General features: G+C 43.1%; 1 protein-coding gene across 1 annotated transcript in view; it reads left to right on the top strand.

Annotated features, from left to right (window-relative positions):
* The window catches only part of LOC117508122 (disco-interacting protein 2 homolog C-like), a 241,868-nt gene that overhangs the window by 92,082 nt on the left and 124,484 nt on the right, over positions 1 to 25,302 (top strand). Inside the window, exons 4-11 of the mRNA XM_034167783.1 lie at positions 4,854 to 4,979; positions 14,858 to 15,139; positions 16,060 to 16,182; positions 17,341 to 17,487; positions 17,968 to 18,087; positions 19,583 to 19,780; positions 21,987 to 22,078; positions 24,803 to 24,913. Coding sequence (XP_034023674.1) covers positions 4,854 to 4,979; positions 14,858 to 15,139; positions 16,060 to 16,182; positions 17,341 to 17,487; positions 17,968 to 18,087; positions 19,583 to 19,780; positions 21,987 to 22,078; positions 24,803 to 24,913 — 1,199 coding nt within the window. The remainder of the gene's footprint in view (positions 1 to 4,853; positions 4,980 to 14,857; positions 15,140 to 16,059; positions 16,183 to 17,340; positions 17,488 to 17,967; positions 18,088 to 19,582; positions 19,781 to 21,986; positions 22,079 to 24,802; positions 24,914 to 25,302) is intronic.

Below are 25,302 nucleotides of genomic sequence, written 5' to 3'. Positions count from 1 at the left end.
ATGTGGGACCAGGGGCGGTGAGGCACAGGAAGTGGCTGTAGAAGTCCCTGTGCCTTCTGGTGGTCAGCCTTGCCCCTGGCGCAGGTGGTGCAGGCCTGGATGTAAGCCCGGACATCAGTCTCCAGGGACGCCCACCAGAAGCGCTGCCGGACTACTTCCACGGTCCTACGCACCCCTGGGTGGCAGGAGAGTTTGGACCCGTGACAGAAGTCCAGGACAGCAGCCCTGGCCTCTGGTGGGACGTATAGTCTGTTCTTCGGTCCTGTTCCGGGATCCGGGCTCCGTGCCAGGGCCTCCCGGACGGTCTTCTCCACGTCCCAGGTCAGAGCAGCCACGATAGTGGATTCCGGGAGAATGGATTCCGGTGGATCCGACAGCTCGGTCTTGACTTCCTGTTAATGCACCCGGGACAGGGCATCCGATCTTTGGTTTTTGGTCCCGGGGCGGTAGGTGATCCGGAAGTCAAAACGGCCGAAAAACAGTGACCAGCGGGCTTGCCTGGGGTTCAGTCGCTTGGCGGTCCTGATATACTCCAGGTTCCGGTGGTCAGTGAAAACCGTGAAAGGCACTGACGCTCCCTCCAGCAGGTGTCTCCACTCCTCAAGGGCCTCTTTCACCGCAAGGAGCTCTCGATTGCCCATGTCATAGTTCCGCTCTGCTGGGGTCAACCTGCGGGAAAAATAGGCACACGGGTGAAGAACCTTATCGGTTTCTCCGCTCTGGGACAGCACGGCTCCTATCCCTGAGTCAGAGGCGTCCACTTCAGCCACGAACTGGCGACCAGGATCGGGCTGCACCAAGACCGGTGCAGTCGAGAACCGGCGTTTCAACTCCCTAAACGCGGCTTCGCACCGATCCGACCAGGTGAAGGGAACTTTTGGTGAGGTCAGGGCCGTCAGGGGACTAACAACCTGACTATACCCCTTAATGAACCTCCTGTAGAAATTTGCGAAGCCGAGGAACTGTTGCAGCTTCCTACGGCTTGTCGGTTGGGACCAGTCTCTCACCGCTGCGACCTTGGCCGGATCCGGGGTGACGGAGTTGGAGGAGATGATAAACCCCAGGAAGGACAAAGAAGTGCGGTGAAACTCACACTTCTCGCCCTTCACAAACAACCGGTTCTCCAACAACCGCTGCAGGACCTGACGTACATGCCGTACATGGGTCTCAGGGTTCGGAGAAAAGATGAGTATATCATCCAGATATACGAAGACGAATCGGTGCAGGAAGTCCCGCAAGACGTCATTAACCAAAGCTTGGAACGTCGCGGGGGCGTTAGTGAGGCCGAACGGCATGACCAGATACTCAAAATGACCTAACAGGGTGTTAAATGCCGTCTTCCATTCGTCTCCCTTCCGGATCCGAACTAGGTGGTATGCGTTCCTAAGATCCAACTTTGTGAAGATTTTGGCTCCATGCAGGGGGGTGAACACTGAATCCAACAAAGGCAACGGGTATCGGTTGCGAACCGTGATCTCGTTCAGCCCCCGATAATCAATGCATGGACGAAGAGCGGCATCTTTTTTTCCCACAAAAAGAAACCCGCTCCCATCGGAGAGGTGGAGTTACGGATCAGCCCGGCAGCTAAGGAGTCCCGGATGTAGGTCTCCATCGATTCGCGCTCAGGTCGGGAGAGGTTGTAGAGCCTGCTGGACGGGAACTCCACGACTGGCAACAAATCGATGGCACAATCATATGGACAGTGCGGGGGAAGAGTGAGTGCCCGATCCTTGCTAAAAACGTCAGCAAGATCGTGGTACTCAACCGGCACCGCCGACAGATTGGGGGGTACTTGGACCTGCTCCTTCGCCTGGGAACCGGGAGGAACCGAGGATCCCAAACACCTCCGATGGCAGGTTTTGCTCCACTGTACCACCACCCCGGACGGCCAATCAATCCGGGGATTGTGTTTCAACATCCAGGGGAACCCCAGAATCACACGGGAGGTAGAAGGAGTCACAAAAAACTCAATCTCCTCCCTATGATTCCCTGACACTACCAGAGTTACTGGTGGTGTCTTGTGTGTGAGTAAAGGGAGTAGGGTGCCATCTAGTGCTCGCACCTGCAATGGTGTAGGTAGCGCCACCAGAGGGAGCCCTACCTCCCTGGCCCATCTGCTGTCTAACAGATTCCCTTCTGACCCTGTGTCTACCAGTGCTGGGGCCTGAAGGGTTAAATCCCCACTAAGGATTGTAACTGGGAGTCGTGCGGCAATATGTGTGTGTCCCACGTGAAGTTTTTGGCCCACCCTAAGCCCAGTCTCTAGGGGCGGGCGTTGGTGTTTAACCGTTCGGGGCAATCGCTCAATTGATGCTCCATTGAGCCACAAACAAAACACGCCCCGCGTGGAAACCTCCTCTGTCTATTAGGTGGTCTAAATGTGGCCCTGCTCGTGTCCATAGCTTCGTCAGCAGGGGGAGCTGTCGCCCCATGGGACGTAGAGGCCAGGGAGCGTGGGAAGGGCGGACCTTTCTCGGACCCGGAAGGAAGAGGGACGGCGCGTGCCCGGCCACGTCCTTCGTCTCGTTCCCGACGGCGTTCCTCCAACCGATTGTCTAACCGTATAACGAGATCAATAAGCCCATCTAAGTCCCGCGGTTCATCCTTGGCCACTAGGTGCTCCTTTAGGACTGACGACAGTCCGTTTACAAAGGCGGCGCGGAGCGCAGTGTTATTCCAGCCGGACCTCGCAGCCGCGATGCGGAAGTCGACTGCATAAGCGGCTGCGCTCCGGCGTCCCTGTCTCATCGACAGCAGCACGGTTGAAGCGGTCTCTCCCCTGTTAGGGTGATCAAACACAGTTCTGAACTCCCTCACAAACCCAGTGTATGTGTGAAGGAGCCGTGAATTTTGCTCCCAAAGCGCCGTAGCCCAAGCGCGTGCCTCTCCCCGAAGCAAAGTGATCACATAAGCTATTTTGCTTGCGTCTGACGCGTACATGACGGGACGTTGTGCGAAGACGAGCGAACACTGCATAAGAAAGTCCGCGCACGTCTCCACACAACCTCCGTACGACTCAGGAGGGCTTATGTATGCTTCAGGGGATGGTGGGAGGGGTTGTTGGACCACCACTGGAACATTAATATCTAGCACAGGATCGACAGGAGGAGGAGCTGCAGCAGCACCCTGAGCGCTCGCCGCCACTTGCGCGGAGAGAGCCTCCACCCTGCGGTTCAGGAGGATGTTTTGCTCAGCTATTTGATCCATTCGAGCCGTAAAGGCGGTGAGAATATGCTGTAGCTCACCAATCACGCCTGCTGCAGATGCCTGCGCTCCCTGCTCTCCCATTGGTTGTTCAACAGCCTGGTGACGCCCCTCGGAGTCCATGACGCTGGCCAAGATATCCTGTTGTGAAAGTGTAGTGACACGGACCCACAACAGGGGGCGTAAATGAACGGACAATGGAAGGAGTCAAATTATAACACTTTACTGGTGTGAATGTCACAACCAAACACAGCAGAATCAGAATGTGCAACAGTCAATTAATAAAGGTGTCGCGTGGGCAGGCTCGACGATAGGAGACGCCCGTCTGGAAACGAACCGGAACCACACGATTTCCACCGCCACCTGAACCCGAGGAATACTGGAGCCGCCAAGTTCCGGAGTCCCCAGGTGGCCACTTTCCCGGAGTGTCGGATCTGGTACTGCTGGCAGAAAGCAAAAGACAGTCAAAGGGTGGGTGTGTGAACACCCAGTAACAATGGTGGGAATGCCACCTCCACCTCTCACTCAATACGTGTTAAGCAGTGATCCTTCAGAGGAAAAGAGTGCCGTCTGCACTCACTCAGCCTCCACAAACTAAGGACCGGTACTCCTGCAAACACTCACAATAGATAGATTAGTAATTTACCACACAGGCTGAGGATATTACCTCCAGATGAAGATGATATCTCGGCAGTTTGGTGGAGGTGTCTTCCTGCTTTTATACCAGATGTGTTGATTAGTGACAGCTGTCACGGATGATGGGTGACAGCTGTCACCACGGCTTGTTCCTGAGGCGGCAGCGCCCTCTCGTGCCTGAAGCCCGCACTTCAGGCAGGGCGTCTTTTGGTGGTGGGCCAGCAGTACCTCCTCTTCTGGCAGCCCACACAACAAAATTGTGCAACAAAAATATGTGCAAAGGAGAAACAAACAGATTGAAGTTGTAAATGAGGTCCGTAGGTATATGAATTAGTGAGTTTTTTGGCAGGTTAAATTGTTCATCAGTGTGATGTGGAAAGAAATGAGCGTGGAGGAAGGTGCACACAAATGAACTACATTCTTTGTAGGAGATGCAAGCAAAAAAATTGGAGACTGTAAGGTGGTGGCAGGAGAGAACGTAGCGAGACAGCAGCGGATCGTGGTTTGTAGGATGACTTTAGAGCTGAAGAAGAGGAAGGGAGTCAGAGCTCAACTAAGGATCACATAGTGGAAGCTGAAGGAGGAAGTCTGTGTGAAAGAGACGTGTATCTGCAGTATGTCTATTTGGTGCTGGTTGGCTGAGCTGAATTTGGAGCTACAGGGACGCTAGCTTGATATCCTTTTAAGATCATGATCACAAAAGCCTGGTTAAAAAATCATGGAAAGATTATAGTTTATTTTTTATTATTATTATTTATGGTGTTTTTTGCCAGTGTTCTTTGTTTTGCTCATTTATCTCATTTGCTTGCCTTTGATTTAGTCATCTTATGTTCAAAACAATACTTCAAAACAATACTTAGACTCAGTTCTGCTTCTGCAGCTGAAAAGGGTCCAAATATTCCAATCTGCTTGATTTTAAATGTTTTGCACAAAACAAACTCAGTGACACAGTCAACACAGCCAGATAATTTTTTTGTCTGCTTTTGTAATGAATGGATCTCTTTCTCTGTCAGACGTCCACAGTGAGGCGGTCCAGGCGGTGTTGGCACGCCATGTGGAACGGAAAGTAGCAGTGCCTATGCCTTCTAAAAGGCGCTCACTGGTGGTGCAGACTTCCATGGATGCATACACACCTCCAGGTGATAACAGACACACACACACACAAACAGACACACCTGCAGTCCTCCTCCTCAAATCTTACTGTCTCCTCAAGTTTGTCAACCTCCTGCCATGTCCAAAAAAAAAATCACAGAATTCACTTGTGCCGTGAACTGAGACCATTGCACTCTTTACTAAAGCTATATTTGGAATACGAAAGGATGCCAGACTCAGTCAGTAGAGTTTGGGGCTTCTTGCACCTTATCAGACATTTTTTAAAAAGTTATGTATATGGTATAAAATATAAATGCAACACTTTTGTTACATATTGCACAAAGGACAGAAAGTTTGCTCAGAGGGTATTTTACAGTGAAATCGGGAATATATAGGCTCGTGTGACATGTGATAGAAGTCTAAATTATGTTGTTTCAGGCTTAAATATATATAGCAGAGAAAGTCCTCCAAAAACAGTTATAAAATTATTTTACTTTGGGATGTTTAACATAAAATGCCAACCATAGTTTGGTCAAAAGAAGAAAGGAGGTGAACATTCCATCTGCCTCCTACAGGCCGAATAAATTAGGGGTGTACAATTCAGGAATGATACTTCTTATTATGCAATGATTTGATCTGATGTGATTCAGTTTTGTGTGATACTCTGGAATCCAATACATTTCTTTGTTTAAAGTAGAGATTCGTTTTTCAATTAACCTAAGGCAAAAGTGGTACTGTTTACGTTTCAGTACATATTTTATGAAAAATCAGTTATAATCTTCAGGTTTTTACTACTGTGGGTTCACTGAGAATTGTGTTAAATTATTCGCATATTTGCTAGTCACCGGTTCTTCTATATTTGATGCTGTAATTATTCTAACATATTAGACCCTAAAATAGCTTGGTTGGTTGAGGATTAACATGAAACCATGTCCATATTTAACTGCAAAAGGTAGAACAAATGTCTTGTGCACAGTGTATCTCCTTTAAGTAAATTCAGCAGCAGATTTTGCTTCACTGGCCTGAATTGGGATCTCAGTCTTCACAAATATCCATGTATCCATGGAATGTCTGTGGGGTTGTTTGCTCACTGGGCTACCACAGAAAAGGAATTTTAGAATACACATAAAATAATATATACACTCAACAAAAATATAAACGCAACGCTTTTGGTTTTGCTCCCATTTTGTATGAGATGAACTCAAAGATCTAAAACTTTTTCCACATACACAATATCACCATTTCCCTCAAATATTGTTCACAAACCAGTTTAAATCTGTGATAGTGAGCACTTCTCCTTTGCTGAGATAATCCATCCCACCTCACAGGTGTGCCATACCAAGATGCTGATTAGACACCATGATTAGTGCACAGGTGTGCCTTAGACTGTCCACAATAAAAGGCCACTCTGAAAGCTGCAGTTTTATCATACAGCACTTTGCCACAGATGTCGCAAGATTTGAGGGAGCGTGCAATTGGCATGTTGACAGCAGGAATGTCAACCAGAGCTGTTGCTCGTGTATTGAATGTTCATGTCTCTACCATAAGCCATCTCCAAAGGCGTTTCAGAGAATTTGGCAGTACATCCAACCAGCCTCACAACCGCAGACCACATGTAACCACACCAGCCCAGGACCTCCACATCCAGCATGTTCACCTCCAAGATCGTCTGAGACCAGCCACTCGGACAGCTGCTGAACCAATCGGTTTGCATAACCAAAGAATTTTTGCACAAACTGTCAGAAACCGTCTCAGGGAAGCTCATCTGCATGCTCGTCGTCCTCATCGGGGTCTCGACCTGACTCCAGTTCGTCGTCGTAACCGACTTGAGTGGGCAAATGCTCACATTCACTGGCGTTTGTCACGTTGGAGAGGTGTTCTCTTCACGGATGATGCGAAGGAGATGTGTTGCACTGCATGAGGCAAATGGTGGTCACACCAGATACTGACTGGTATCCCTCCCCAATAAAAAAAAACTGCACCTTTCAGAGTGGCCTTTTATTGTGGACAGTCTAAGGCACACCTGTGCACTAATCATGGTGTCTAATCAGCATCTTGATATGGCACACCTGTGAGGTGGGATGGATTATCTCAGCAAAGGAGAAGTGCTCACTATCACAGATTTAGACTGGTTTGTGAACAATATTTGAGGGAAATGGTGATATTATGTATGTGGAAAAAGTTTTAGATCTTTGAGTTCATCTCATACAAAATGGGAGCAAAACCAAAAGTGTTGCGTTTATATTTTTGTTGAGTGTAAATTCATGAAACTGAGAAAATGTGCCCAAGTGACTGGTTGAGGAATATATAGTATTGTTAGTTCAGCTTCCTTGATTTGGCAGAACAGATGTCAGCAGAATAATAAAGACTAAATAGTCTTAAATAGGCTTAAAATGGTTGTGTAAGATAAAGGTATGAAAGGTAGGCAGGGGAGCAACCAAGGGCCCTCGCCACGTTGCATGCGGCGAATGAATGCATGATGTGGTGAGCTAAGCTTGCCTGTGAATCACCACTGTGATAAAAAAAAAAAAACTTAAAAATTTAGGCAGTACTTCTGATAGAATCTAACATTTCTGTCCTTTGTTGTTTAATGGTCAAAGTCCTTTTGTGGTTTGTGCTGCGCTTTGCATGGTCGCTGTGCGCAGCAGCGTCGACAGCAGCCTTATACAACCCCTGGCAAAAATTATGGAATCACCGGCCTCGGAGGATGTTCATTCAGTTGTTTAATTTTGTAGAAAAAAAGCAGATCACAGACATGACACAAAACTAAAGTCATTTCAAATGGCAACTTTCTGGCTTTAAGAAACACTATGAGAAATCAGGAAAAAAATAGTGGCAGTCAGTAACGGTTACTTTTTTAGACCAAGCAGAGGGAAAAAAATATGGAATCACTCCATCCTGCTAGTTTTGTTTGTTTTGTTTTGTTGTTTTTTGGTCATTTATCCTGTAGATGCGTACCCTTTGTTGTTGCTGTGGCAGGCAACTGTGACATTAATAAAACAAAAACACACAGCAAATTCATGAATAAATGAAATAAAGAGAAAGGGTGTCTCAGGTTGGTGGGTCAGGAGGCAGGAATTAATGCTGATCTGACCTGAACTCCGGCCAGCATGCCGGTTGTCGACACACTGAAGTCCAGATAAGCCAATCCGTCAGGGTTGGTGGGCTTAAACAGTGCCGGAGGCTTCTTCTTTGGCAGGTCATCTGCAGTGCAAACACACATTTGTTTTATTACATTATCAGTGCAGACCTTTGACTTACATTCTTTTCACAGTCACCGATCTCAAGCTGAACCCCTAGTGCTGCTCGAATAGCTGTTATGAACATACAAAATGCAGAAATTAAACTGTTTTTAATGATAGAGTGGAAATGACAAGAATCCAAATGTGTTAATAAGCCTTCACTACAGTAAAAAAAAAAAAAAAAAAAAAAAAACACTTTGATGAGTAACAAAGCATCTGGCCCAGTCACACGGCACTTAATGAAGGGCAACGAAGCCCAAACGAGACAAGAAATCTGGAATTACATTGGTATTGTTTAACCTTCGCGCAGTTTCGTTCCTGCAGCTGGCGCTTCGTCAGGAATTTTAAACTGTTGAAAAATTTGAATGAATGCCACCGAAAACCTCAATTCGTCCGTATTTCGTTTTGCAGTTGTTCTTGACGGTTTCTTATCATTTGCTTAGTTTTTGTAACATTAGTGTTTAGTTTGACTTTGTTCGACCAGCTGAATGTTTTCATACAGTGCACAAGCCGTTTCTGAGTGCTGCTGTGTTCATGTACTGTCAGAAATTACAGGGCAAACTCAGCCTGCTTGCTTGGATTTTTTTTTTTTTTTTTAGCTGGGTGGGGGGTCAGCTTCACTGGGCTCAGGAACTTTATACAGGCCATAATTAATATTTTGTGTGGATACAATTAATTATTTTGCCACAAGCAACTGCTGAATTTGAAACAGCATAAAAGTTGTGTAATTTCCGACGGTACTTGAATGCAGCAGCAGCTCCTGCATGCACTTATTATTTTTTATTAAATATAACAATATGTGTAGGAATGACAATCCAGCCCTTCTGTACATGTGGCAACAGGTAGATGATTCAGACGATTATATAAAGAGCTGTTCTGGAAGGCAGAACTCACGTTGTGGATCAGCTGGTGGAAATAACATGAGTCAATGCATGGCGTTCACACGGACTGATCAGTTTACCGCTCTGATATATTCAGTCATCTTTACACTTATATTTATTCCCCCTTTTGACAGTTTTCTGTTATAAATCAATATACAACCCCTGGCAAAAATTATGGAATCACCGGCCTCGGAGGATGTTCATTCAGTTGTTTAATTTTGTAGAAAAAAACGCAGATCACAGACATGACACAAAACTAAAGTCATTTCAAATGGCAACTTTCTGGCTTTAAGAAACACTATAAGAAATCAGGAAAAAAAATTGTGGCAGTCAGTAACGGTTACTTTTTTAGACCAAGTAGAGGGAAAAAAATATGGAATCACTCAATTCTGAGGAAAAAATTATGGAATCATGAAAAACAAAAGAACGCTCCAACACATCACTAGTATTTTGTTGCACCACCTCTGGCTTTTATAACAGCTTGCAGTCTCTGAGGCATGGACTTAATGAGTGACAAACAGTACTCTTCATCAATCTGCCTCCAACTTTCTCTGATTGCTGTTGCCAGATCAGCTTTGCAGGTTGGAGCCTTGTCATGGACCATTTTCTTCAACTTCCACCAAAGATTTTCAACTGGATTAAGATCCGGACTATTTGCAGGCCATGACATTGACCCTATGTGTCTTTTTGCAAGGAATATTTTCACAGTTTTTGCTCTATGGCAAGATGTATTATCATCTTGAAAAATGATTTCATCATCCCCAAACATCCTTTCAATTGATGGGATAAGAAAAGTGTCCAAAATATCAACGTAAACTTGTGCATTTATTGATGATGTAATGACAGCCATCTCCCCAGTGCCTTTACCTGACATGCAGCCCCATATCATCAATGACTGTGGAAATTTACATCTTCTGTTCAGGCAGTCATCTTTATAAATCTCATTGGAACGGCACCAAACAAAAGTTGCAGCATCATCACCTTGCCCAATGCAGATTCGAGATTCATCACTGAATATGACTTTCATCCAGTCATCCACAGTCCACGATTGCTTTTCCTTAGCCCATTGTAACCTTGTTTTTTTCTGTTTAGGAGTTAATGATGGCTTTTGTTTAGCTTTCCTGTATGTAAATCCCATTTCCTTTAGACGGTTTCTTACAGTTCGGTCACAGACATTGACTCCAGTTTCCTCCCATTCGTTCCTCATTTGTTTTGTTGTGCATTTTCGATTTTTGAGACATATTGCTTTAAGTTTTCTGTCTTGACGCTTTGATGTCTTCCTTGGTCTACCAGTATGTTTGCCTTTAACAACCTTCCCATGTTGGTTGTATTTGGTCCAGAGTTTAGACACAGCTGACTGTGAACAACCAACATCTTTTGCAACATTGCGTGATGATTTACCCTCTTTTAAGAGTTTGATAATCCTCTCCTTTGTTTCAATTGACATCTCTCGTGTTGAAGCCATGATTCATGTCAGTCCACTTGGTACAACAGCTCTCCAAGGTGTGATCACTCCTTTTTAGATGCAGACTAATGAGCAGATCTGATTTGATGCAGGTGTTAGTTTTGGGGATGAAAATTTACAGGGTGATTCCATAATTTATTCCTCAGAATTGAGTGAGTCCATATTTTTTTCCCTTTGCTTGGTCTAAAAAAGTAACCATTACTGACTGCCACAATTATTTTTCCTGATTTCTTATAGCGTTTCTTAAAGCCAGAAAGTTGCCATTTGAAATAACTTTAGTTTTGTGTCATGTCTGTGATCTGCTTTTTTTCTACAAAATTAAACAACTGAATGAACATCCTCCGAGGCCAGTGATTCCATAATTATTGCCAGGGGCTGTATATTAAAGAGGCGCCGTCCCCTTCATTCACTGTAAACATGGGGAGGTGATGGTCTAGTGGTTAAGGTGTTGGGCTTGAGACCAGAAGATCCTGGGTTCAAATGTAGTGAGCAGCTTGTATGGCAGCAGCCTGACATCGGGGTGAATGTGAGGCATAATTGTAAAGCGCTTTGAGCGTCTGATGCAGATGGAAATGCAGTCCATTTAAACATCAGGTATATCTAATAATTTAAACACTTTAAGTTGCATTTCTTTTGTTAAGCTGGTTTTGAGGTGTTGAGTGTGAACAGAAAAGAAACCCAACATTAACACAGACACACAAATACACACACAGGTGTGTGTGTGTGTGTGTGTGTGTGTGTGTGTGTAAGCTGTTCTCAGTGCAAGCACACAGCGCTTTACACACAGACAGAACACAGCATAACTGTTTACCAATTTGCTTAAATACCATCATTGGAACAGTTAAATGAGGCTTAGTTATGTGGGTAAAATTGTGCGCAACTGAGCACACGGGCTGTGGATGCGTACAGAGAACACTTTCAGCTGTTGTGTAGCATGTATAACTGTGTAAATAAAATGTTCAGATTAATTCCTCACAAATCTCAGAGCTTTTTAAAATATAAGTGTAAAAACAATTAGATCCCAGCAGTAACCCGAGCCAGGGGCGGATTAAAGCAGAGGTTTGCCTGGGTTGAAGACTAGTGGCCCAAAGTCATATCAGGGCCCAACATTAATGTCCACCAAAATGTTATAGAGAACACAACACAAAATATAATACAGAATAATAAAATACTGTCGCTAACAAATACTAGCTATCACACACATTGTATTAAGGAGGAACATACTTCAGACAGTCTCAGTGAGGCACAGAGGAGCTTCCAGACTGTAGGGCAGCACAGTGTAAAATGGAATCAGAATAGGCATGTCAAAGCTGTAGTACTGTTGAATTTATTTATTTCTTTTTCTTTTTAAATTAGCGGTTAATATTACAGTTTACGGACTGTCTTGAATGATTTTTGCCATTTGCACTGAGCTTTTTTTTTTCCCCTTTTGTATCAGTGTGTAACTAATCAACTTCCCATGTGGCTAATTGAAATTGCCACCAATTAACCACGGGGGCAAACAGTTTTTGAACCCCAGCAAGAACCCTGAGCAACATCAAGCAGTAACAGTTTTCCACACACACAGGATTTGCTGTTTTTGTGCCCAGTTAGAGTTATTTTCTGATTCAATAATACTGCATTTTAGTTTCATCCTTTCATTTCACACACACCCCCCCCCAAAAACCCCCCAAAAAAAAACAAAAACAAAAAGACTGCAGACATGCACATCTTTGGAGGCATGGAGAACCACTGACAGTTTGTCTGTGAAATCCAGTCATAGACTGTTGTAATGTTGCAGACACTGTAAATGTGGTCTGGCATTATTTTTGGTAGAAAGAAGTTTCTGAATGTTTGTAGTCTTCTGGTCACTGCAAAATGTGGCTGGAATGAGACAGCAGCGACTTTTATCTAAAATACTCGTATGAGCTCACAGGATGAACATAGTTGGAGTTAATGACATAATTTTGGTCCTGATTGAATTTGAGCCAAGGAAATGCAATAAGTTTGTTCTGGTAATTTGCTTAACCTTTAAGAATATTGTTTAGCAAACCTGACGTCTCACCAAAGGCTGATGATTTATAGTCCTCATTTGTGCATGTTAGACAACACTCACACCACTAACTGGGCTGTACAGAGCATTCCATCATTAAGTTACTGGCATGGCCAGTTGAGTAAAGCTGGCTTTTCGGGTATTTAATGTAAATTCTCTAATAGAGATGGTATCTACCTTGAAAGAAAGTCTTATTTAGTTTTTTAAGGCTCATATTAGAAACAGACCTTTCTGATGTTCAGCTGCATGTAAATCATTTTTCTTCAGTTACACTTCTATGCTTCCCTGTTTTCTGCTTTATTTGGTATATTCATGTTACATAAATTACTAAATTGTGTATGTGTTTTTGTTTGTTTTGTTTTGTTTGTCTGTATTATTTATCAAATGGCCACAAGTTGTTTTAAAGTGTTAAAACTTCTGTATGTATATAGATTCAAGTTGAGATCAGGTTACTGTTTGTTTTCATCTGTTAGCATGTTCATTGAATTATTATACATACAATATACAGTGCATCCAGAACGTCTTCACAGCGCTTCACTTTTTCCTTCTTTTGTTATGTTACAACCTTATTCCAAAATGGATGAAATGTATTTTCCTCAGAATTCTACACGCAATATTCACAGCCTTTGCCATCAAATGCAAAGTTGAGCTCAGGTACATCCTGTTTCCACTGATCATCTTTGAGATGTTTCTGCAGCTTAACTGGACTCCACTTGGGGTAAATTCAGTTGATTGGACATGATTTGGAAAGGCACACACCTGTCTACATGTAAGGTCCCACAATTGACAGTGCATGTCAGAGCACAAACCAACCATGAAGTCAAAGGAATTGTCTGTAGACCTCTGAGACAGGATTGTCTCAAGGCACAAATCTGGGGAAGGGTACAGAAACATTTCTGCTGCTTTGAAGGTTCCAATGAGCACAGTGGCCTCCATCATCTGTAAATGGAAGAAGTTCGGATTCACCAGGACTCTTCCCAGAGCTGGCCGCTCGTTTAAACTGAGCGATTGGGGAAAAGGGCGTTTGTCAGGGAGGTGACCAAGAACTTGATCGTCACTCTGTCAGAGCTCCAGAATTCCTCTGTGGAGATCCACCAATCAGGCCTGTATGGTAGAGTGGCCAGTCAGAAGCCACTCCTTAGTAAAAGGCACATCGTAGCTTACCTGGAGTTTTCCAAAAGGCACCTGAAGGACTCGAAGGTCATGAAAAACACAGTTCTCTGGTCTGATGAGACAAATATTGAACTCTTTGGCATGAGATCTGAAAATGGCTGTGCATCCACGCTTCCCACCCAACCTGATGGAGCTTGAGAGGTGCTGCAAAGAGAAATGGGCAAAAGCTTGTGGCATCATATTCAAGAAGACCTGAGGTTGTAATTGCTGCCAAAGGTGGATCATCAGAGTACTGAGCAAACGGTGCGAATACTTATGTACATGTGATTGGCAATGTTTTATTTTAATAAATTTGCAAAAAAACAAAACAAAAAAAAAACATAAAAAACCCTAACCTTTTCATGGAGTGTTGTGGGTAGAATCTTGTGGGAAAAATTGATTTGCTGGAAGGAGACGAGTGAGGGAAGCCACCAAAAGAAATTATAGGCTTCTGTGGATGTAATTGGAGAAAATGGGAATGTTGCATCCCCATTCACAGCTCCATGCTGGAGTGGAGTCGAGAAGGATTATAAAACAGTAAAACAGATCAAATCTAGGCTCAGGTTTCCCATGTGCCTTCTGGCAAACTGCAGCTTAAATTTTGCGTGTTCTTTTTAAGAAAATATTCTATACCACTTCAACAAAGCTGTATAAGTGGTGATGCAACAGACAAAAGTTGCACTGTGCACAGTTTATCAAACCACAAACCCCTGACTTGTCTCAAGAAAACTGACTGTAAAAATGACGATTTAGTCCTTATATTTAGAATAAATTGCCCTGTCATAACAGCTTTTGGAATGTGTTGCAGGGCTAAAATGCAAAAATGGGTATCCAGTACATTAACAAATTAAATTAAGTTGACCACTGAAAACATGAAACATCTTGGGTTCATATTCTCTGCAGTGAAAGAGAAGTCAAAGTAAATTTATGGGTAACTGTTTTTTTGTTGTTGTTGTTTTTTTATTTTTTATTTGGATTTTCCATACCATCGCAACTTTTTCTGATTTGAAGTTGTTCTTGTGTGATTGTTAATGATCTTGACTCTGACAATGTACGTAATCAGTTTATGTTGTGTTAAACTTTTTGGAATGGTTTCACCTAACAAATAACGGTGGTCACTGACTCTCACTAGGCCTGTCGCCCCTGTGCTCAGACTCGTCGTCGGGCTCAGATGAGGAGGCGGGGCCAGGTGACGACATGTCGGCATTGGAACACTGGATGAGCCGCCCTTCCCAGCTAGGCCCCGCCCACCTCGGCTCCACCTCTTCATCGTCCTCGTCCACACAGAGTGGAGGCAGTGGTAATGCCGGACGACTGGCGGACTCGCTGGCGCATGCACACATCACGCACTCGCACCTGGCCCATGCCCATCTAGGGCACACGCACCTGGGCCAGTCGCTTCATCAACAGAGCCATCTGTCACAGTCACACCATGGTAAGACAGCACTGTGTGTCCTTTGGTTGGTCTGATGTCTGAGTTTTGTTTTGTTTTGTTTTGTTATTTTTTGTTTGTTTGTACTCTTAGATTAGGATCTAAATTTTAAACCACTGTAGTATTTCATTTTCCGTTTCCACAGTGCCCCTTTTTTCCTGTCTTAACACTGTGAGCATTTTCCTTTAACAATTTGTTCACCCACTCAAAATAAAATTGTTGACCTTTGACTAAATTGACCTTCACCTTTGCTGTAATGACTGAGCATTGGCAAATTTAACTGATCAGGGCAATTTCATAACCCGCCGTACATATGTGTGCCAAGTTTGATGGAAACGCACGTGTGCGAGCGCGCATACACACACAATAATAATAATCACCATCATCAGTGTTTTGACCTGTGACAAATTTGACCTCAACTGGGTAATTACAGAGCCCGCCTGCATTAGTGTGCCATTTTAAGTGATGCAGACCAGGTAGCTCAGTGGGATGGGAGTTGGTGTACCAATTTGCAGGCCTGTGTTGGATTCCTTGTCACACTACTTGTTTGTGCCCTTGGGCAAGACACTTCATCTGCATTGTTCCAGCCCATCCTGCTATAAGTGGGTACCAGCCTTGGCTGGGAAATAACTTACAATGGACTACCATGCCATCTAGGGGGAGGCATCTCAACCATTTCATGCTATGGTATCCAGGGATTAAGCATGGGCACCAATGGGCCTCAGGGCCTACACGGGATTTACCTCTTCTACCACAATGACCTTTACATTTGTCAAAACAAAATATTTCAGCATAGTTCTGGATTTGGTCTTCATTCAACGATTCCATTCTTGCATCACAGGAAGAGAATTTTTGATTTATTTATTTTTGCATCTTTGTACAAACAATGTGTCACTGTAGTGCACCTTTCTGTACACATCAAGGTATTGGCCACCTGTCTTTGAAGAGGAAGGGAGCTCTGAGTGTAGCAGAGAATGGAGGATCTCTGCGGCGATCCTGTGAGTTTGGATCCGACATGCTGTGGCCTCCACCACTAGAGTCAGATGGTATGTCCACTTCGTCAATAGCTTTCAACAGCTGATTATTAAAATGGTTTTAAACACACAGGGACTGTCATGCACCACTTTAAATTTTTGGAATCTTTGGTCTCAATTGCAATGTGATCATTGAGGTGCAGTACGTGTCTTAAAGCAGCTGATTGACTTTTATTCAGAAACATGTAATGTTATTGCAATTATTGAAAAAAGAAGCAGAAAATCTTTGTGATGACTCTGTACATTAAACAGCACTGTAATCTCAGTACAATGACTTTGATTTCAGGGGAATTAAAAAAATTCATAAAGATGTGTTTTTATTAGTTTTTAAACAGACCAACAAATAACTAGCAGACACTCAGTCAGTCTGTCAGCAGAATATCTCTAAATGTCATCTAACCATCAAACGACTAAGTGGGGTCATTTATTGTTTTTTTACTTTATTTTTATTAAATTTTTCAGCTTTACACAAAAAAACAACAAATAAATCTAATTTTAATTGGAAAAAGTTTGCTACCATGAATTTGTCAATCTATTTGTCTTGCATTTGTTCATAGAATTTTGCAAGAATCAGCTGATCCATGTGGCAAGTATAATCCAAACTTGTGCAGGGTGATTTATGGCCCCGGAACGATCTATGACATTTTTGACATTATAGCTTTAGATGGTATTGTAATTTGCCAACTCTAATCATCATATTTTACTGTTTTGCAAGGAAGCATGGCCAACAGAACTAGAATAGCAAGATTTACAGCTGCACAAGCATTGAGACTGGTTCTTGATGCTCAGAGTGAGGATGAAAAGGATGATGGACAAATATATTAGAGAGTGAAATAAATATGAAGAACCGTAAAACAATCATTTATATAAAAGTATTTCATATAAAGTCAATGCGGTGATAAATAACCCCTCTCGGTCATATTAGTCATTAAAATAGCTTGGTCACTTGAGGGTTTAAAAAAAGGAGTCAGAATACTGTTGAAGAATTTGAAAAAATATTTGAAAAATACGCTTTCTTGCAGTGATACTGATACGTGAGGTGGCATGTGTTCTTTTTAATAGAATTCACTGATGTGACCAAAAAGTCTGAAACAATAAGACCTTTAAACACGACACTGGTGAAAATGAACAGTGTTTTCTGTCTGCTCCTTCTTCTATGTCTCCTTCCAGAGAATCATTCAGCCCCACCGGATGTGACCGGTTACTCATCAGACACATCCCACACCCACACTGAACGTCACCACATGTCCAACATGGGAACTATTGCCAGGAACACACAGAAGTATGGCAATGCAGAGCGCATGGAGACGGGAGATGGTAAGACTCATCACCTGCACACCATGAAGTCATGTCCCACCTTTAGTCTGCGTCCAACCCGAGTCTCTGTCTGAAGAGTCTGCACATTATCAGGTAAAAATAGCAACTCTCTAATCAGATGTGTTCAAATTGGACCACTGCCGCAGGGAATTGACCGTGTGTCTGTTGATGTCACTCCCCTGGATTAGCAGATTTTACTCTTTTTTCCCCCCCCATTATCTTTCAGTGAAAAGCTGACAGAGCATGCTTTTTCTTGCAGCATCACAATTTTGCAGGCACAGTGAGAAAATGATCCCCCCCCAAAACCCCTTCCACTGTATACCACTTAACAGATCTACTGGAGCAGCTGAAAATGAAATGCCCTGTTAACTAACCGAAGAGTTTGGCTTTCAAGAGCAGACTGAAACCATAAAATTACAATTTGAAGGAAAAGCTTCCCCCTGTGTTTATTTTTTCATTTTCTTTTCTTTTTTCTTCCAGGTGTCCCAGTCAGCAGTCGTGTGTCGGCTAAGATCCAGCAGCTTGTTAACACGCTTAAGCAACCTCGAAGACCTCCACTACGAGAGTTCTTTGTTGATGATTTTGATGAGTTACTTGAAGGTTAGGACAATTACATTCTGTTCTCTTTAGGTCTGTTGCTCTGTATTTCCACTTTGAAGCTTTATTTTTGGTTCATTTTCTTAAGATCCAGTAGGAGCAGTTGGGAATATTAAGGTTCGTTATGAGATAATTAAGTCATTGAGGTATTTGCAGTTTCTTGATGTCATCATTTGATATCATTGTTGTCTGAGGTCTAATAAATTTGTTTGCACTTAGAGAGATCCAAAATCTGAGATATGGTCATTAATGTATTTTAGACGATGACCTCTGATTTGATCTTAATCTAAGACCTATGGCCTTGACATGACCTGTGTCTCAAGTGGACAGCCTAGTGAGTCAATCCACCAAGATTGACTGAAATTGCTCTTTGTGTTTTGAAGATACGTACCTCTTTGTAAATTCAGCTCTGGGGACCTTTGGCCTTTGACATGATCTGTGTTGTTCAAGTACAGTCCCCTGACTTTATCTGCCAACTTTGATCGAAATATATCTTTGCATTTTGAAGATGCTTGACCTTAATATTTTACCTTGAAATATGACTGATGATCTTGACATGATGTATGTTGTTAGAGGATAGTCCAGAGTGTTTATACACCAAATAGGATTGAAATTGCTCTTGCATTTTGAGACAGGCATGGCCATTGCAGTCACCCCTGTCAGTCACCTGAAAAGGCATCTTGGAACTCTTTTCCCTCACAACAGGCACTGTGTACTAGACATGAGGAAGTGCTTAAGTGCAAATAACTGCATTTTCTGGAGTATAAGTCGCACCGGAGTGTAAATTGCACGTCTTTTCTGTATTATCAGTTCTTTAATTTGGGATTTTTGTGCATTGTTGTATACTTTTAATTATCGGCATTTATTCTTTTATTATTAGAGTTTAGTGCTTTGATTCCTCTGAAAGCCTATATAAGACATTCTAATTATTATTAATACCAAATGTGTGATTTTTTGGTATTAAGTTGCACCAGAGTATAAGTCGCAGGACCTCCCATAGTAGTTAAAGAAAGGTACTTATACTCCGGAAAATATGGTAACTGGATTTGCAGAACAGTGATTTTGAATCATGGACCACATGCACTTCCTCCTGTATTTGCTACAACTCCCGAGACACGGTTTATGACCATGTTTGACGGATGAATCCTGACAAATCCTTTTGTATTCCCTCAGTGCTGCCTCCCTCTCATATGTCTCCACTAGATACTGAAGGCAGTTAGCTTTCAAGGCTTTTTGTTTACTTTTACAGCTTTTACACATTCACACGTTGCATTTGTGTTGTAGACATATACACCTAATTAGTTACAACTAATTATCAGTGTTTCTGAAATGATGACAGCTCTCTGGCTTGCTAGCTGATTTACCCATAGCTGTCTGACTGCCAGTTGCTCTAGATACATGTTGTCATTTGTTGTTTTCACAATCACACAAGCAAAATAGGAAAATTAAAGTATTGTGAGCTGCACAGTAATGACATTAATTGTCCCTCCACCTCCAGTTCAGCAGCCTGACCCCAATCAGCCACGGCCGGAGGGTGCCGAGATGATGCCGGTGCGGGGCGAGCCGCTGGGCGTGGTCACCAACTGGCCTCCCTCCCTGGAAGCTGCACTACAGCGTTGGGGAACAATCTCCCCTAAAGCCCCGTGCCTCACCAGCCTGGACACCGCAGGGAAGCCCCTCTATGTACTCACATACGGTAAGCACCCACACATGATGGTTGCTTCAAATGGTAAATGGACTGCATTTATATAGCGCTTTTACATCTGCATCAGATGCTCAAAGCACTTTACAGTTATGCCTCACATTCACCCATTCACAGAAACATACAAACACACTCACACACCGATGTCAGGGTGCTGCCATGCAAGGCGCTCACAATTCGGGGATTAAGGACCTTGCCGAAGGGCCCTTAGTGATTTTCTGCTCAGGTTGGGGTTTGAACTGAGGATCCTCTGGTCTGAAGCCCAACGCTTGCCCACTAGAAATCATTGGAGGTGTGCGTCTCTCACTAAAAAAAATGATACGTATACAGATATGTGGACTACAGTACGATTCAGTAGCAATCCTTTTCATTGTGGAAGGATTTGATTTGGTGGGCTGCAAGTCAAACAGATACAATTCTTTCTTTAGTGTAGACATAAATTTTCCATGATAAATGAGCACAAACTAATAGTGTCCATGCTTACCTTCAAATATGTACAGTATTGTTTGAAAAACAAGGGACCTTATTCAGGTTTTTGCTGCAGCATATTGGTGCTGCGTCTGCTTGCCTTTTTGTTCACCACTGGGAGCAGCACCCAGATCCCAGAAGAAGAAGAATAGAATAGATGTTTATTGTCATTGCATTTCTGCGATAAAATTCTGGTGGCACTTTCCAAACAGATATTCACAAAAAAGCAACACAACAGCAGCTTTAAAAAAACAAGGAACAGCTTCACAGGAAGGCAAGACCTTCTTAAAATAGCAAAAAAAAGATACATAATACTTTATTAAGGTTTACACTATTAAGTCTTAGTTAGGTAGGGTAGTTTTAGATTCGTAAACAGACTGCATTATTTATTGCACATGTTGATATTGTTACTGAATGTGTGTGTGTGTGTGTGCGTGGGTGGGATGGAGGCTGAAGCTCTGGGAAAAAAGCTGTTCCTTAGCCTGTTAGTCTGTGTCCTTATAATGCCTCTTCCCTGACTGAAGAGGTGCAAACAGGGAATGTACCGGGTAAGCTCTTGTTAGCATAGCATAAATATCACTGCATAACTTTGCCATTTTGACCTGGTATTTTAAGAGAATGTGAACAGAACATAGTTTAAACAGGTACATTTGTCTGTTTATACAGTCTCCACTACTGGACATGTTCATTTTGTTTTGACTTTGCAAAGTTAACATCACTAGTCTTACAAGAGCCTCACATCGACCTTTGAACTTGTGTGAGAGTTTCAAGACTAAAGTAGCAGTAAAACAAGATTAATTCAGCAAAGTATCGATATTAAAATCGAGCCACTGACCAGTTCTTCATCGATTTTGATTTATTCAGGGGGTCTATGTATTGATGTAGTCATATCTAGTAATTTAAAATCCATTTTTGATTTGTATTGGTTAATCATTGCACCCCTAAAAATTACATAATTTATTTGTTAATCTTATGCCACTGTTGCAGTCCTTCTAAATTTAAGTCAGTTTTAAATACAAAGTCCACAGGGATTGCTGAGGAAGTTTGAGGGAGGGTAAATTGAGTGGTGTCATCAGTCCTGTGGAAATTCATTTGTGGAAAGTAGTGTTGGCAGGCAGCAGAGAAGGGCTCATGATCATTGAGTCCGAGCACCCAATAATATTTGACAAACACCAAGATAATTAAATGAATATTAATGATGAATTAAACTCTCTGCCAGGTGCATATGAAATCTGAGTATAAAGAAGAGATGCTGTCTCGTGTGTGTGTGTGTGTGTGTGTGTGTGTGTGTGTGTGTGTGTGTGTGTGTGTGTGTGTGTGTGTGTGTGTGTGTGTGTGTGTGTGTGTGTAGCGACTTGAAGGCTGTGTTTTATGTTCCTCTCTTCCTCTGTATTGCCACCTTGTCTACAGTAGCAGTGCACCAGGATAAACACACATTCCCACTGTGGAATACACTCTACAGAGCCATATACAGTACAGAGGTTTTTCTCTGCTACAGTCTAGGATGGTACAAATCTGCACTGCAGCCAGTGTGAAAGTTTTGCAGTGCAGGAAAGCATGCAGATAAACTGCATAAAAAAAGACCTCCTTGCCACACTGATGTGAATCAGTCAAAATTAAAGTAGTGCTTTGCCACAATCATATTGACTGTTTTTCTGCACATTAACACACACACACACACACACACACACACTCATACATTCACTCATGTCCTTTGTTCTGCTTCCGGCAGGGAAACTGTGGTCTCGCAGCATCAAGCTTGCCTATAACATCCTCCACAAATTGGGCAGCAAACAGGAGCCCATGGTGCGACCAGGCGATCGAGTGAGTCACAATCATTCGCACGCACAGATGCAGGCGCACTTTTTTTGGGCTCTTGTCTCCATGCTTATCTGACTGAAGCATTTATTATTAGCTTGTTTGACCAATAGCGTTGCTATGTCTCACCAAGTCGGCAGTAATGAATCAGCGATGCATGATTATCCTTTGTATAACTAGGTTGCTTGCTGCAAGATATTTTTTTTGAAGAAAAGTCTTTTACTCATGACATCAAAAAGTAATTGCAAACCTGAATCTTGCCTGGTTGCACTGAAGGTAAGAGAGCTAATGCAATTCCATGGATTGATAAAAATGAAGAGTTGATTCCCAGCAGAATTTCAACAGAAATGTCAGAAATGATCTACTGGTTGAATACAAAACGAAAACACTCATTATTTACAGCCCTCTTCTCATCGTAGTTTTTGGTGAACTGACATTTGAGCACTTTCAGACCTCGAGAATAGGAAATTTACAGTAATCAACACAAGAATGTTTTATGCAGTGGGTTCAAAGGTCAAAGTGGCTCCATTTTGGTGTGCATCACATCAGTTTCAAAAGAAGTATCCACACACCAAGTGTGGTATATATGGAAGTCTTACACTATACACTAAAGGAGATATAGCATGGATGAGCATGTTTGAAGGGATGGACAGATGGAATGGATATAACGATGGAAGGATGAAGAAAGTGCAAAAGCATACTTTGCACCTTTTATAATAAGGGATCAATAATAATAATAATAACAATAGTTATGCTCCAATATTTATCTCTTGGTGGAGTGGCAACTGTGCAAGGTGTGCCTTAGGGCCCCTTCACACATAGTGCATATTTGGTCAATTTGCCCAGAAAGTGCGCATGAAGCAGGAATCGTGTGCAAAATGTGTAATTTCGTAGCTGCCTCCAACCTGTTGCTACAACTATTTGCGCACACCCGTGGCTGAAAGACAGAGTGTGCGCTGTGGGGGCCATCGAACCCCCTTGCGGCAGGTGTCGGCCAAATTCCAGCTGACATGCACAAGTACCTAACACCGCTTGCATGGCACTTAGAAAATGTGTGGCCATTCGCACTATCACCATGAAAACAGTCTGCAGACAATCACTGTCAAGCTGGATGTGAAATTTGTCTAAGTGCCCCACGACTGTGAAATTGCCAAGTGTACATGTGGCGTGCCAGAGTGTCAGCCCCCCCCACAACACGTGGGGGGGGGCTCCATTACATTACATGTGTTTCGCGCGTTCCCCCCCTACAACACATCTGTGCGTCTTGTTCGTCACACCCCCCCACCCCCGCAGGCAACACATCTCACAGAGTGACATCTTAGTCTGTGCACTGACAGGACAACGGGTGTGACTGGCTGCCCACAGCTGTTGGGACATCACGGTTTTGGACATCACAGCTGCAGCACACGTTCAGTGTTTTGACAGACACGCGCACGTGTGTGTGCTTGTCTGGAAATACATAAAAACATATATCGCTTTTGCGATGGAAGGAGAAACGGGCTGTCAGTTCATGTGGACATGCAGCAGGCGATCTGAATGTCACATCTGACAGGACACGCGTGTTGGGCTGTGAGTGGCGCACCGCCTGACAAGGATAGCCCAACAGTATGACAAATGCGCCACTTTCAGTCACATATCAGCAGAAATACGCCGTACCAAACAATGTTTCGTGAGTTATCACAGCGCTTTTTTTTTTTTTTGGAAATACGTTTATCTGCTAGTTGATTTTACCCATTTCACGCTCCTGTTACCAGACAGTGATTGTAGCACAGTGGTGTGGGTTTGAATCCCAGGCATTTTTTTTCTTTTTATTTAACCAGGGTTATTTAACGGCCCCTTCATGACTGTATGTCTGTGACATGGGTCATCTACAGAGGAACAGACGGATCATATTTGTATTGCCCACTTGATAAATGCGGTGTTTTTACTCTCCTTCCTCATATCAGGCAGATTCTTGCAACTTCCACAGGACTGCGATCGTAGCTCAGTGGTAAAGTTTCTGACTGCCAATTGGTGCTTTTGGAAGGTCTGGGTTCGAGTCCCGTGGGTGTCATGTAATTCTTATTTAAATTTTTTTTTTTTCAGCAGCTGCGCGATGTGGTTACACATTGCGCAGCTGCTTTAAAAAGCTGCTGTGTTCCCGCGTGCACAAAACTGTCGCAGCATGTATTGTTTTTTTTCTTTACAGCTGCTGGCAGTGTGTTCCCGCGTGCATGAACCGTCGCACCGGCATCGTGCATGCCTGCCCGTCGGCGCAATGTTTCGTGGTTCGATCATACGAGCTGTTTCGCTGTGAGTCGCCCTGGAGTTGTACATATTTGCACTATGTGTGAAGGGGCCCTTACCTTTTGACCAGTGCATGCAGGGGTTAGCTCCCATCACCTTTTGATCCTCAATCAGAATAAATGATTTTGGATATGTGGCTTCTGTAATATTTTACTTCACATTTTATTTGTTTTACTTTTTTAAAGCCTAGTTTTCATCTATTTTCCTCTCTTTTCTTGCATTTGTTGTTTTAAAAGTAAGATGCTGCAGTCTTTTTACACTTGAATTGTTTGTAAAAATCAATGACACATTTTCTAGGTTTCTGAAAGTTTCTTTATTTTAGAGTGAAAAGATAAGAGGTACTCATTTGTAATCCAACAAAAACTCACACATATTTTTTATTCAAGGTGAAGGCTGCTGCTATTAATGACTTTGTTTGGCTGTCGTGTGTTCTCCCTCCACCAGGTGGCATTAGTGTTTCCAAACAATGACCCAGTGGCTTTCATGGTGGCCTTCTACGGCTGTCTGCTGGCGGAGGTTGTTCCTGTTCCCATAGAGGTGCCCCTAAGTCGCAAGGTACCGTCACGTCAGATCAAATGCTCTGTGACTCGTTACCTCCGCCAATGAAGTTGGAAGAGGTTATCGACCCTGTTTGTTTGTCTGTTTATCTGTTTGTTTGTTTGTTGTGAACAGCGTGGAGCCCATTTTGTTATGACATTTTTGCTGAACATTCATATCCTGATAGGCAAGAAATGATTCAATTTTAAATATCATAGGTCAAAAGGCAAAGTCAGGAAAAATTTTGGAAAATTGGAAAATCCCTATCTTCAGCTTTGAACAAATTTTTCAAAAGCCATAACCCTGTGAAGATCAGATTTATTTCATATTTGAGATTGTTATGTAGGATTGTATCCTTTATCGTCTGACAAAGTTTGATCTGGATCTGGTGTGGATTACAGATTTAG

This window comes from Thalassophryne amazonica, chromosome 1 (genome assembly GCF_902500255.1).
Source record: "Thalassophryne amazonica chromosome 1, fThaAma1.1, whole genome shotgun sequence".
Taxonomy (NCBI): Eukaryota; Metazoa; Chordata; class Actinopteri; order Batrachoidiformes; family Batrachoididae; genus Thalassophryne; species Thalassophryne amazonica.
Note: the sequence above shows the minus strand (reverse complement) of the source record. Positions and strands in the feature narration are given on the sequence as shown.